Source organism: Lytechinus variegatus, chromosome 13, assembly GCF_018143015.1.
Source record: "Lytechinus variegatus isolate NC3 chromosome 13, Lvar_3.0, whole genome shotgun sequence".
Lineage (NCBI taxonomy): Eukaryota > Metazoa > Echinodermata > Echinoidea > Temnopleuroida > Toxopneustidae > Lytechinus > Lytechinus variegatus.
This window is the reverse complement of record NC_054752.1, coordinates 6,119,214-6,134,514: the sequence shown is the minus strand read 5'-3', so window position 1 is coordinate 6,134,514 and position 15,301 is coordinate 6,119,214. Positions and strand designations below refer to the sequence as shown.

At 36.5% G+C, this 15,301-nt stretch overlaps 1 protein-coding gene across 1 annotated transcript; it reads right to left on the bottom strand.

The window, feature by feature from the left end:
• Window positions 1–7,020: 7,020 nt before the first annotated feature.
• Window positions 7,021–11,979, bottom strand: LOC121426388. The gene is made up of 3 exons (XM_041622674.1): window positions 11,701–11,979; window positions 9,766–9,887; window positions 7,021–8,001 (listed from the first exon to the last, which is right to left on the bottom strand). Exons 1-3 carry the CDS (start codon window positions 11,712–11,714, stop codon window positions 7,337–7,339), a joined length of 801 nt encoding a protein of 266 aa, XP_041478608.1. The 5' UTR covers window positions 11,715–11,979; the 3' UTR covers window positions 7,021–7,336.
• Window positions 11,980–15,301: the final 3,322 nt, after the last annotated feature.

Here is a 15,301-nt window from a genome sequence, read left to right as displayed (position 1 = left end):
TGTAATAGGAATATAAAATTGAATTTCAGTTTGGAATCTACACCTGTATTATTAATTTTGTTATGATATTTGTCCTATATATTTGTAAAGTCAAGCACTGTCTATACGGTCCTTTTTTCAGTCGAGTACATTAAAATAATCCAGTTCATAATCAAACGTTGCATGAAACATCTTTTTATGTTCAGTACAGAATAAAATAATCTGCTCGCATCATTGCCAGCTTAACTATTGCAAGAAATATTTGAAAAGTCCACTTTTCAGATCAGTAGAAAATGCTTGAAATATTCCTCCTTCAAGTCTGTAACCCCCCCCAAAAAAAAAAAAATCAACTCGTGCTTTGCGCTCGCGTTATTATGTTTAAAACACTGCTTGAAATACTAGGTTCTCAGGTTTGTTTAGAATATACTAATTAGGCCCCTTGACCCCGTACTTCTTTACTTTTTGTAATTTTCTTGTCTTGTATCCCGTTGCCCCATGTATTGCTTTTGCAAATGGTTTTTGCTACTTGTGTACTCGTTCCATACATATTAGCATTGGATCCACACATTCCTAAATCACTCCGCTTGCCTTCCTATTCCAGTCCGAACGTTCCTGAAACAGTCCGCTTGCCTTCTTATTCCTGTCCGCACGTTCCTGAAACTGTCCGCTTGCCTTCTTAATCCAATCCGCACCTTCCTTATAAAATCCGCATGGCTTCTTCTTTCCTTCTTGAAGCTGACCTGATTGCGGATGGTTTCCGGAAGACGCGGAAGGGTTTAGGAAGGGCAGGACATTATCAGGACATCGTCAGGACAGGGTCCCGAAGGTGTCAGGAATTCAATATCCGCGTCCAAATTTTGGTCTCGACCAAAATTTGGATGCGGACAAATTTTGACTTCCCGAACACCAGGAAGGGTTTAGGACAGCGTGCGGACACTCCTAGGAATGTCCGGACAGGTTGCGGAAGGGTCGCGGATTGTAATCATTACATTCCGCGCCTTGTCCTGACGCTGTCCTGGCCCTAGTGGAAAAGGGGTATTAAGCAACACCAATATCGGTATGAGTACTAACTGGGGCTGTTTCAACGCTTCTCTGGTGTGGAAATATATAGATACCCGGCTGGTGTTAAATCAACACCGATGTAAGGAGTTGAACGTGGGTTTTATTGTACCTTTAGTAGATCAATAGACAACGTATATCACACCTGCTCCTGAAAGGAGAACATATTTAGTCATCACCAACCATTAAAATTTTTCTCAATTTGTGCATCTTTTTAATTACATAATCCTAATTATTGATTGATTGATTGATAACGAATTTATTCATTCCAAAATTTTAACAAAGTTACAAAGTAAAGCAAAATATAATATAACATTTTGAAATGAAACAGGAACCTTCTGGAAAGCAGAGCTTGTGATCGAAGGTTTCCTTCAATAAATAAGTCATATTAATGTAAAAACAATATATATCTATATATAATATACAAATCATATCGTTCTTGTTGAAGTTCAAAATATATATAATATACAAGTCATCATATCTTTCTTGTAAAAATTATATGTAAATCCTTGTTAAATATGTATATTTTTAACATATTCTTTCAAGTAGAAGATAAAACAAGGCTGGATTATAGTACAAGATATGAAGAAAAGTGAAAAGGACACACAAGACAAAAACGTTGCGAAAACAGGACGTGACAGAACGGTACAAGAACAAGACATGACAAAAAGCTAAACCAAAACAAGACAGACGAAATATTACAAGAACAGACAAAAAAAGACAACAACAACAAAGGACAAAAACGAGTAAAAGAAAAACAAAAAACAAATCTGCACAGGTAGAGTGAATGAAAGGAGACAGGAAAAGAAGCGAAATAAAGGCAGGGGTGGGGGGGACAGAAGATCCATAAGACATCCTAAGTATGATGAATGATGTGAGTGTTATAGTTATTGGTTAGTTTTTTTTTATTATGGGATAGAGCTGCTCGTAGATGACATCACAAATCAAAATTTTATCATGCAAATGACTTTCTTAATCTTTTATGGGTTTTCCTCAAACCTTTACCAATATTTTATCTTATTATTGTTTCTGGTATACTGCAAAAACTCCGGTTGATTTAACACCAGCCCGAATTCTATATATGTCCACACCAGAGAAGTATTGAAACAACATCAATTTGGGATCAAACCGACGCATAGTGGGCCGGGGCGAAACAAAAGTGCGCCAAAAGTCATTTTGGGAAATTTAAGATTTTTAATTTTTGTCATGCCCAGCTGAAAGACAATACTTTGAAGAATATTTCAGCAAAATATTTTATTCTGGAATTTACATAAAGATTGTTAATTTCCTACCTCAAATCGTAAAATGTGAAATTTTGCGAAATGTCGCGTATAATGACATCCTAGTTGAAAAACAGGTCATTTCACAGGAGGTTTTTCATGTAGGAATCTGAAATGGCTCTCACATAATTTTGATATATTCTTTTTTCGTGTGAAAGGCTTCAAAGTAGATAAAAAGAAACACCTTTTAGGAGGTTGATAGGACGATTTTTCCTCGAAATAGGCTGGAAAATTCATGTTTTTTTGCATTTACAATAGAATAGTTTAGATTTCCGTGGATTTCCGTCTAAATTCTATAAACATCGTTTTTCCGGATGTCTAAGCTTTAAATCGATACCAAATTTAGCTGCCCGTTTTTGCCCGTTTTTATATTAGAGTCGATTTAACTTGACACAACACCCCAAAAACCTGTTAAAAACGGTCGTTTTTTTTGTAGCTCACCGCATGGGTGTACATTGCCGGTCGCTTGTGCACGGCGAGGACGATTCCCCTTCCATTCCATGAAACTTACATGAATTACGGGCTTAATGTAAACAAAATAAATGTTGCTAAAGCAAATAAGGGCTATACCCACAAGTCTTCCAGGGATAAAACTTACTTGTAGAATAATTTCAGCCCAAAACCCTCGTCATAGTGATACATTCGTGGTGTTACTCTGCGTTTTACACAAGTCAACACAGCTTGATAAAGCACGGTTAATATTTTTCAGATTTTTTTTTTATAAATGTAATCAATAATCATTTTGATGCAGCAAAAATTATTTTCGGCATCTCTTAAAACACTTTTTAGGCATAAAATAATATTCACTCTGGCCAACTTTAAAGTAGCACATAACGCAAAGTTTATATACTACACAATTTACTTAGTGTAATTTGTCTTTTCACAGATATTTCAAGTAGCCAATCAAAATTTGGTATCAAGGTGACGTCATATCGGCTTAAAATTATGTTCAGTCGATTCTACGCCCAAAATTACCCATAATCAAATTGTTAAAGTAAATATCTAACATGGAATATAATTTTGGCGCACTTTCAACTCATTCTGGCCCACTGTGCGACGCTGTTTCAATACTAATTTGTGTTGTATAAACACCTTTCTGGTGTTAGACCAAACATGAAAGTGGTGTTCGACACTTATCTGGTGTGGACATCAGGGGCGGAAATCCCTCCCAAAAGGTAGGGGGACACAGGGGCGGATCCAGCCTTCGCCAATGGGGGGGGGGGCGGAAATTTGTTTCAGCCATATTTTCCCCGGTCGGGCGCTCGAAGATGATTTTGGTTTGTTTCTTTGAAGGGGTAGTCCTAAATAGTCACTTTTTAGCTTTATTCTCATGAATTAATATATAATATCATAATCATTATTTAAATGATGGGAAGCGTGAACTAATTTTCTTGGAAATTTTATGTATTTTTTCCTAAAATTTGAACTGATTCTGGGCAATGTTTGTTATCCTGAAAAAGAAGTGTATGTAACTTAATAATTACTACGAACGCAAAGCGCGAGCAGAAATGAACTGACGGAAAAAATACCTGTTAAAGTAGTATTTAACAATCAAATAATGCGAGCGCGAAGCGCGAGCTGATTTTTTCCTTTTTTTGGAGGGGGAAATTTTCAACTAAAGAATGGAAATTCTAAGCACTTCTGTAATTCAAGCAGAATAGGTATATAAGTAAACAATTAATGCGAGAGGAAAATTTCGAGACTTAGTCCTATAATATTTACTGAACGAGACACTCTATTCATGTTTTGTAAATCCTGAAAAGCAAGCGCGAAGCGCGAGCAGAATTTTTTTGTATACGTTTTGAACTGGTACCTGTTGAAAAGGTAACTGTTAAGGACTGCTTGCACTTAGTCATGAAGGTGTTACATATTTCAACAATTAAAAAATGCGAGCGCGAAGCGCGAGCTAAAAAATTTTGAACTTTCTAAAGAAAGAATGGACAATTTTTATTCGTTTTTGTAATCGTGAACAGGATAGCTATATAATTTAACGATTGATGCCAGCACGAAGCGCGAGCAGAAAAAATTGAGACTTAGACCTAAAAATGGACCACTCTGTTCATGTTTTGTAAATCATCAAGAGGATGAGTAATATGGGGTCTTCCTACATTAATAATGTGAGCACAAAGCGCCAGCACAAAAAAATGATATTGTGATCTGAAACTGGATGATTTAAATTAGAGAACAAGTTGAGCATCTGAATAATCTGAACGTGTTTCACATTTAGACCTAGAATCTAGGCATTCCAAATACAACTTTAATCATGAAAATCATGAAACTTTGATACTTCGATCTGAAAAAGAGTCAATTTCAGCTTTATATTTCATGCACTTTGTAGAATAATTGTAAGGTGGATATGGATCGCACTTAAAAAAAGAGCTGATATTATATTGGGTTTTGACATAGGACCGGGACATCCTTACGGCAGGTCATCATATGAAAATAATGACAATCTTCCTATTCATCTTGCTAAGTGCAAGATTAAACAAAAGGGACAATTTAATTATTGAATTAATATCATATTCATTAATGCCTAATGAGGGCGCGAAATCTGATGATATCGTGGCATGAAAATGGACATTTCACTTTTGTGATTATTAATACGATGCATCAGTTATCATATTTTTAACCATTAATGCGAGCTAAAATTTTTGATAAACTGTCATGAAAAGAGGATTTTAAATAGTTTGTAGTATAATCAATATTGAAACATATAACTCGCCAATCAAAATGCGAGCGCGAAGCGCGCTAGCTGATACGTCTTGACAATCAGACCCAAAAAGGGATATTTTGAAAAGTTTATGGAATACACGAAAATATTAGGTACCTGACAAAACAAAATTTGCGAGCACGCAGCACAAGCAACAAATATTATTATTCAGACCATAAAACTTACATTTTTACAGAGAACTTTTTTAAAAACAATTTGTAAATTACACAAAATAATGAAATTTCGATTTCCGAGGTGAAATATGTTTTGTATATTGACTTCCAAACTTGATATTCAAACTCCATACTAAACAAGATATGTAAACACCTTACAGGCAATGCGAGAGCGAAGCGCGAGCGAAAATTTTATATAGTGGCACGAAAGATTCTTTTTATTTTCCAAGTCTTCCCCTCATCTTATTTTATGCACTTGTCGTCCTTCTCTTCTTTTTCTCCTCTCTTTTCTCTCCTTTTCCCCTTCTTTTTTTCCCTTTTTCCTTTTTTCGCTCCCCCAAGAGGGAGTAGAAACTTTTCGTCAGGGTGAACTTCCCCTTTAAGTTTGTCCTATATTCCGATGGTATCGTTCCCCGGGTATCGTTCATTGTCCCATGTATCTTTGGCAAAAATGCTTCCAATTATTTCAGACTGTACACCATTTTGTCCTGCACTGCAAAAACACCGGTGTTGATTTAACACCAGCCTGGTATCTATATATCGGTCAACACCAGAGAAGTGTTATTGAAACAACACCAGTTAAGAATCAAACCGATATTGGTTTAACACTAACCGGTGTTGCATAAGTGCGAACTTGGTGTTAGTTAGTCTAACTGGTGTTGTTTCAACACGTCTTTCGTGTGGATTGATATATATTACCAGGCTGGGGTTAAATCAACACCGTGTCTGCAGTGAGTAGGAGATACATTTGCAATTTCCTATAATCCTTAATTCTGTTGCAATCACAAAATAAATATGAAAAAAGGAGAAAAATTTCCTACTGAAAAACGATACGATCCCCAGTACAAAATGCACGTGGGGAAGTTCTTGAATAAAAGTCGTTTGACTTGAGCTAATCATAAACACTCTATATTGGCAACGCAACTGAAACAACAAAATCTGTGTTAAAAAAAAGCAAATAGGCAACTTTTTCAGTAAATTCATTGTTCCATCAATAATTATGACTCACGTTATATCCTCTTTTCGAAGTATGAAAATAGAACAAAAATTTAATGATAGTTATCAATTTGAGGATCATACGCAGATTGATTTACCTTATAAATGATGTGTGCCTCAGTAGGCAGAGAGGATAACATTCATTTGCTAAAGATGCCTTCTCAATTTTTCAAAGTGCCCAAATTTGAGGCGCATGCACTCTAAAAGTGAAATTATAGAACAAAAATTTAGGTTAGGCATGGCACGTTTTTTCTTCTAAATGTTGCATTTACCACTTTAAAAGGTTCGACCAAACACTTAAAGGACAAGGCCACCCCAACAAAAGGTTGATTTGAATTTAAAAAAAAAGAAGAAAAATCCAACAAACATAACAATGAAAATTTCATCAACATCGGATGTAAAATAAGAAAGTTATGACATTTTAAAGCTTCGCTTAATTTCACAAAAGAGTTATATGCACATCCTGGTCTGTATGCAAATGAGGAGACTGATGACGTCATTCACTCACTAATTCTTTTGTATTTTATAATATGAAATAGTCTAAAATTTTCTCCCCTTGTCAAGTGATACAACGATTAATTTCTCCCTGAACATGTGGAATTAGCATTGTTTAATACTATATGGTTCAGTCAAGTTGGTCCTTATTGTCAAATCTATAAAAAATGAAATATTGTATAATTCAAACAATAAAAAAAAATAGTGAGTGATGGACATCATCGACTGACTCACCTAGTTGTGCATATAACTGTTTTTTTAAACATAAGCGAAACTTTAAAATGTCATAACTTTTTTAGTTTACATCCGATTTTGATGAAATTTTCAGCACTATGCTAGTTTGATTTTTTTCTATTTATTCAAGTCAGCATTTGCCTGGGGTGGACTTGACCTTTAAATTATTGGATACGCCTTCATGCAAGGTTTATGTTTATATATTTATGTTTATATATGGTATACAATTTGTTTTTGTTTGATGGAAGTGAAATAAATGAAATTGAATTGAATCGAAAGGTTGGATATAACATTTGTCACTCCTCCACTGACTCTATTGATGATTTTACATTTCATTTTGTAAGAGTGTGTATTAATGTCTATATCCCATTAAAGTCTGATTCATTTCTCAGGTCTCTATGGCCCGTGGCTCATTCCTCCTTTTCTCTATTCTCTATTGTCTTATGTTCCATGTCATTCTTGTTTTCATATCTATCCACGTGTATGGAATCCCCATTTTGAACCGTGAGCGGAAGCTGATTATAACTGTGGGGTTGATGAGCATCACCACGCTCGGCAGTTACCATGGCAATCTGGTTCATTCTTGCCTCATCGGTAAGCTCTATCTCAAGGGTATCGTTCCGTCCGCCGTCATCGGCCCCCTCAACGTCATCTCCAGTTACCTCAGAGCCGACGTCGGTGTCGGATTCGAAGTCGTCCCCTCTCACTGGATTCCTGCTGACATTGTTAGTTTTATTCAGTGTGGTGTTCCCGGCGACCATAGAAACGAAATTCGTTGTGTTATTTTTCAAACTAGTCTCAATAGTCACTTTGGAGTGCACAGACCACTCTTTTCTAATCTCCCTGCCTTTACCTTCACTCGCATCGTAATAATACTCCTCGGAGTTGTTGGACCTTATAGCACCGTTCTTGGTATCGTCAAAGTCTGAATTTCTTTCATCGAATTCATAGTCAACTTCCCTGTCACTGTTCTCCTCCCCGAAGGTTCCGCCGATGTCTGAGCCCTGCGTTCCGTCTGATTCGCTCACATCGTTGTATTCCTCATCCAGAAGTTCCACGAATTGAAATCCATCATCTGTATATTATAAAATGAAACGTACATCAATTTGGTTTATTGATTTGGTATTCATCAGCGCTCGAAACGATTTCGAAAGTGGGGGGCTAAACTGTATAAAAATCACGAAATAATGGTCATCTGACCAAAATTGTCCATGAAGTAACTACGAACTGGTCTATTAAGATATCGTTGTACTTGTTAAGGGGTCAATTCAGGGAATACTTGTCAAGGGTATACCGTTTTGTTTCCAAAGCTTGTTAAGGGTATAGGGTTCACACGCCAATACTTTAAGGGGTGCGTTTTCATAACATGGAAAACACTTGTTTAGGGTGCTTTTCGAAACACCTTGGTCACGCATGATATCCACTCGTCAATGGAAGTGTCCCCTGGGTTGTCTACCCAACAGTGCACTGCAAAAACTGTGTGCGTGTGCTTGTGTATGCATGTTTGAGTGGGTCTGCCAGTGCGTGTGCGTGCGTGTGTTTGTGTGTGTGTGTGTGTTTCAGTCTGTCAGACTGTCTTTGTCTAAAGCACTGTTTTATTCATCAACCAGTAACTTGGCGCAGATCTGACAGTCTTCTAAAGATTGTCCGATGTTCATTCATGCGTGCACGGGATCAAATGAAGATGGTACAGGAATTTACTTGGAGGATACCTCTATCAAGACATATCATGAAACTAATGATTATATAGTCATATTTAAACAATTCAACTTTACAAAAGTGGGACATTTTTTTCTGACTCACTCTGTATATGTCCGCACCAGAGAATTGTTAAACAACACCAGTTCGTTTTGGTCTCAACGCTAGATAGGTGTTTATACAACACCAATTAGTATTAACACAGCATCGGTTTGATTCCAAACTGGTACCATTTCACTAGTATGCTGGTGTGGACAGATATAGATTCCGGGCTGGTGTTAAATCAACACCGGAGTTATGGTAGTGTGGACACTTTCTTTTAGGCATTTTTATTTATCCAGTGTGATGAAAATTTTGCCCATTCTAAAGTAATTGCTGCTTATTTTTTTTACCTTACTGGACGATATGCTTCCCGCTTTGGCTAAATCCTGCCCCAAACTGGTTGAACACATAATTGCCCTCGTGCTGGTAAAATTTTATCCAATATTTTTTTTTACAGTGTATTACTAGATTACATACATGTAGCTCAGGACATAGCATTACTAGTATGCTAGCCAGATGTGAGTGATGAGGAATCGAGATGGCGCTATTAAGGTTGTTGTTTATTCGTTGCCGATTTATTCCTGGCGATAATGTAGTTTGCTTTTAAAGCAGAAAAATGAAGAAAATATTGGCAACGTGTTTGATAAGAACCCATCAAAGAATTAGAAATTTATGAAAAGTTTAAGATTTCTCGTGTATCGTGCAATTCAACTGCACATTTTTATTTTTGAAGAATGATGAATTATATAAATGTTTTTATTGAAGAGGGTATCACATTAAACTATTAGTCTCCGGAATTTCTGATGAATGATTTTGATAGAACCGAACTTAATTTGAATTGCCGATGATACATCCACTGCACATAAATTACTTTTAATGGGGGGTAATATTTTGGGATTTATATCACACGACACACGGGGAGCCGCTCGTTTGTGACGTCACAAACTTTTAACCTTAAAAAAAATCATAAATTATAGTTGTTTGACAGATTTCCCGAAATCTTCAAGTACATAATATTTCTGCTTATTAAAACTAACTCATCATAAGGGTGTATTCCCCTTTAAATCTTCCTATTTATCATGCAGTCACTCCAACTTACCTTGTCTGATAAACCAAAAGCTAACTCGAACCAAGGCTAGGACAAAGACTACGAGTATGATCAGGATTCTTATATTGAGTTTAGTTGGTCTCATCGCGTATCGACGTTGAAGTCTTTGTGTGCTGGAAAAGGATAGGAGACAAACGTAAATATTTTGGGTGGTTCTTTACATTTACAGTTTTATTTTTTAATGGTGTGAAACATGGCAAAATATTACAAACAATATGGTAATTCCAATTTTAGTTACATAAAAAATAAAAATCATACGTCAATAATTTACAAAAATATTTTTGGAGGATTGAGCCAAATACAGATTCGGTCTGACAGCCATACAACATCAACCGGAACAGCTTCAGCGCCGTAATTGATCATCAAAACCTTAATTCTTCATCAGCAGCAGCAGTAGCAGCAGCAGAAACAGGAAAACGATGTAAGCTAGATATTTCAACCATTTTTAAGAAATGACATTATCATCTCTATAAAGCTATATACCACCGTCGTCGTCAGCATCATTAGATGAATCTTATCATTTTGTTGATCGCTAGTATAATCTTCATCCTCAATATCTTCCTCGCTCCTCCTCATCATAATCTTTATCATCATCATCATCATCATCATCATCATCATCATCACCACCACCACCATTATCATCATCATCAGCAGCAACAGCATCATCATCATCACCATCATCATCATCATTACATCATCATCTTCATCATCGTCATCATCATCATCAACATCATCATCACGACCACCACCACCAGTTTTATATAACAGCATGCACCACCATCATCGTCATCATCATCATCACCATCATGCACGACCACTACTACCACCACTGCCACCTATCCACCACTAGTTCTATATACCAGTATGCACCACCATCATCGTCATCATCATCATCATATCATCATCACTATTATCATCATCACAATCATCATCACTATCACCATCATCATCATTAGCGCCATTATCATCATCATCATCATCATCACCACCACCACCACCACCACTGTATCATCATCATTATCACCACCATCATTATCATCATCACCACCACCATCATCATCACCACCACTATCATCATCATCACCACTACCACCACCATCATCACCATCACCACCACCATCATCATCATCATCACCACCACCACCACCATCATCATTATCATCATCACCACCACCATCATCATCATCATCACCACTACCACCACTATCATCATCACCATCATCATCACCATCGTTATCATCATCAAATTTGAAAAAAAATGAATCATCATCATCGTCATCATTATCATCCCCATCATCGTCGTCATCATCACCATGGTCGTCGTCCAAACTATCCCCGTCAGGAGGCCGCTGATGCAATTATCCCTACTTTAAAAAAATGGGAAAAATCGTGTGTTTTTTTAAGCCAATAAAAGCTCACCCTAGAGTCCCCCTGATCCTTTATTATCTTGGCGTATCTTGGCGACACCACTGTCCACTATCATGTGCATTGTCGTCGTCATCCTCTTTTAACCCAGTGGATTTAACTCCAGACTTTTAAACAGCTAGTGTAGTTGGTTCGAATCCCGCAATCGCATTCATTTTCTTCAGCTATAAATTAGCCCACATTGTGCTGCCCTCAATCCTGGTGCACGAGGTAAATGGGTACCTGGCAGTTTTTTGTTTCCTTGAAAATGTTTGTGCGCTAATGCGTGCTTGGCTACTTATATATAGTCAGGGAACTATAATTATCTAAGTTTTTTGGATGCAGCCAGCTGAAGAAATGTTCAATGGTATGCGCTATGAAGAACTAGATATTATTCTCATTATTCATCAAAGTGATACAAGAAACAATTATGATGATATCATTGTCAGATTTATATCGATCACTTCACCAGCCCCTCGTCTTATAGTTTGAAAAATATATATATAAGCATGGTCTACTTACCTTAATGACCTCATCCTGGGTAGAATTCGATTGAAATTCTGAACTCAGTTAACGATAGATAGTCCTACTATTATCATGATGGTAAGGAGGGTTGCTTAGACGGAACCATGTAACATAATTTTGTTAGGCCTCCTGTAATCGTCAGCAACAAACACGAGGCTACACAATAAACAAGTCATGATAGAGTAAATTATGCCAAATTACTCCAAACTCCAGTCTCGAGGAAGTAAAATACCCCCAACTTAACGCGGAGCGAAAATATACAAATGTCGTTAAAACCTTGAGAGGGGCGTTCTTTGCTCCCCTTTTGGGTCTTCTATTTACATACCCCCGTTGCGTAATCGAACAATAAACCTTGCTGGTACTTTCGCTCAATGCTAGCTATACTCAATAAATATTGAATTGGGGTATATATGCATATGTTTTTACACTGTTTGATGTATGGAGGTTTGGGGGTATTTAAGTCACTATGCTAATCCATGGTTAAAGGGCGTAAACAATGCGACTTTTGATAATCGTGATAATTTAGGGTGAAGTTATAAACCCTCAACTGATGAAATCTTTCCAGTAGTAGGGGTAACGTGGTCCCATGATCTTCGAGGCGCGGGGGCGTGGGTCGGACGGAGAAATTAAAGAGGTGGAGGTGAAAAAAGAGAAAGATAGATCGAGCTTTATACATATGATATAGGGGTTAAAAGAGAGGGGGAAGAATCAAAGAGAGCGCGGGAGAGGGAGGGGAAGAAAGATGGGAGAAAGATATAGGGGAGGGGTTGGGATAGAGTTCAACTTTCGGGGTAAAGCCCCCATCCCCCCGCCAAAACGCGAGTTTTATATATAATACAATAAAGCAAAAAAACAGAATGTGCATATCATTATTCCGATTCATTTCTAGATTATGCATGTGCCCCGAAAAAGGATTATTTGGCATCGAAATCTAATTTGTCCGGGTAATACGTGCCCAATCTGTGACTGTGTTTTTATCTCTTGTATATCACCCCTACAGGGGAGAGTGGGAGGAGGGGGGGGGGCAAAAATGACACACTGATGGTTTTCTATCTCTATTTAATTTTTCATAATGACATTTTCTTTTCATTATAGTAAATATAAATACGAAGCTACATTGCCAGGTACTATAGGTAAGCCTATATTACTCCTAAACTTTATGAATTTGGTACTCTGCAAAAACTCCGGTGTTGATTTAACACCGGACCGGAATCTATATATGTCCACACCAGAGAAATATTGAAACAACACACACCAGTTTGGAATCAAACCGATGGTGTTTTAATTTTAATTGATGTTGTATAAACACCTGTCTGGTGTTAGACCAAAACCAAACTGGTGTTGTTTAACACTTCTCCGGTGTGGACATACATAGATTTCAGACTGGTGCTAAATCAACACCCGAGTTTTTGCAGTGTAGAATATGAGTTTGGAACCAACCTTGGGGTAAAGTGGGGCATGGGTTGGGTTGAAATGGGACAGTGGGGTACGTGGGACGAGCAAGAAGTGTTCTGCAAACACGATGGTAATTAAACAGAAATATCATCAAGGATTAAATGTGTAACACTATACAGCAAAAACTGTGGCGTTAACCGGTGTTCAATAATTAAAAAAATTAACTTTCTTTTATTTCGTGTGTGCCATAATGATTCTGTTGAAACTTGTCTTAAAGGGGAAGTTCACCCTGACAAAAAGTTTATTGTAAAAATAGTAGAAAAAATAATAAAAAATATTGCCGAAGGTTTGAGAAAAATTCATCAAATAATCAAAAAGTTATTAGAATTTCAATTATTTGATTTGTGACGTCATATGCGAGCAGCATTCCTACATAGCGAATGGTAAAATATCAATGAAATGTCATTTTCTCAGAAAATTGAAAATGGTTTTTACTGTAACTTTTGTATATCAATAGACAAATCATTTCATACCCGATCATGAAAAGAAAACAAAATTAAGTCATCAGGAACCATACAAAATTTGAAATTCATACATTTTATATTACATAACACATGGGGCAGCTGCTCGTTTATGACGTCACAAGTCCAAAACTTTGAACTCTAATAACTTTCTTACTCTTTAACGGATTTTCCTCAAACCTTCACCAATATTTTTTACTATTTTTTCTGCTATTTTCACAACAAAGTTTTCTTCAGGGTGAACTTCCCCTTTAAGTATTGTAATATCTAATGTTGACATCATGATTATTTTTGTTTTATTGTGCAAAGTTTTTATATGTGGAGGTTAGAAAAGACGTATAGCATCGACTTTATCTCCTCGTTGGTCTTTGCTGTTACTAAATCTACAAATCAACTCCCTTTGCCAAATAATGTGATACATTAATGTTTGTTTCATTATGTCCTTTAAAAGGTGCTTCTTATTTCTGGTGAGAATCTATGTATTTTCTGTGACAGGACATTTTTTAAATAAAAATGAATAACGACGGCAGTTGAGTTGCTATGTGTTATAAAGAATATTAATTATATCAACGAACCAATTAACCCTCTGATTATAGCAGGAAGACCCCAGCGGGCAGGACAGTTTCTGTATGTTTTCTCCGGCACAGAAAAAAGGGAGAAAATTAGGGAGAGAAGAAATTAAGTGCGAAAATGAGAAGTCTTGCCCGGGTAATATATCCATATTCAGTTGAGGAGAACCTACAAATGCTCCAAAGTAGCTGTTTAAGCCTCCTCGGGAACCTTTGAAGGTTCCAAATAACGGACGAGTATATTTCATTTCTTTTTCATTTCATTTTATTTTCCACAAATCAATCAAAATACAAAGAAAAACATATACAACTCATTCCGAAATAGAATGCATAATGACCATATAAATGCAGATTCAAAGTGGATGGACCTAAAGTAAAGCAAAAGCTTGTTTTGTATATATGGCATCTCCCCTGAGTGTTAGTGTACGGATACATGACCAATTCGAACAATATCATATATATTACACCTTGGTATATTATTGTGGTCATTTCTACGTCACATTGACATGATTGACGTTGACATTAATACAACTTCATATATTTATTTGAATAGGAAAACAAAGAAAGTGCAATAACCAATAGATTTACTTTGAATAAGCTAAAATTGTTCGATTTTATCTGGACAAATAGTTCTTAACACTGCAAAAACTCCGCGGTGTTGATTTAACACCAGCACGGAATCTATATCTGTCCACACCAGAGAAGTGTTAAAGTTTTAACACATGTGTTTATACAACACCAATTAGTATTGAAACAGTATCGGTATGATTCCAAACTGGTGTTATTTCAATATTTCACTGGTCATGCTGGTGTGGACAGATATAGATTCCGGACTGGTGTTAAATCAACACCGGAGTTTTTGCAGTGTAGAGCCTCGAGATTATTTCATAAAAGTTGTCGACTCCGACAATTTTAGTAAAAATTATTCACTCTTAATTTCAAGGATTTAAAATGTTCCAGATCGGCTGTGAATGATGACAATTCGAATGATGGATTTATTTTAAATCTCAAGATTAATTTCAAAAGATTTAATTTTAGATCTTTTAGGCTTGTTTTTAAAGAAGAATGAAACCTTTGGAATAAATAGGCTTGTGTCGAAACAGAATAATAAAA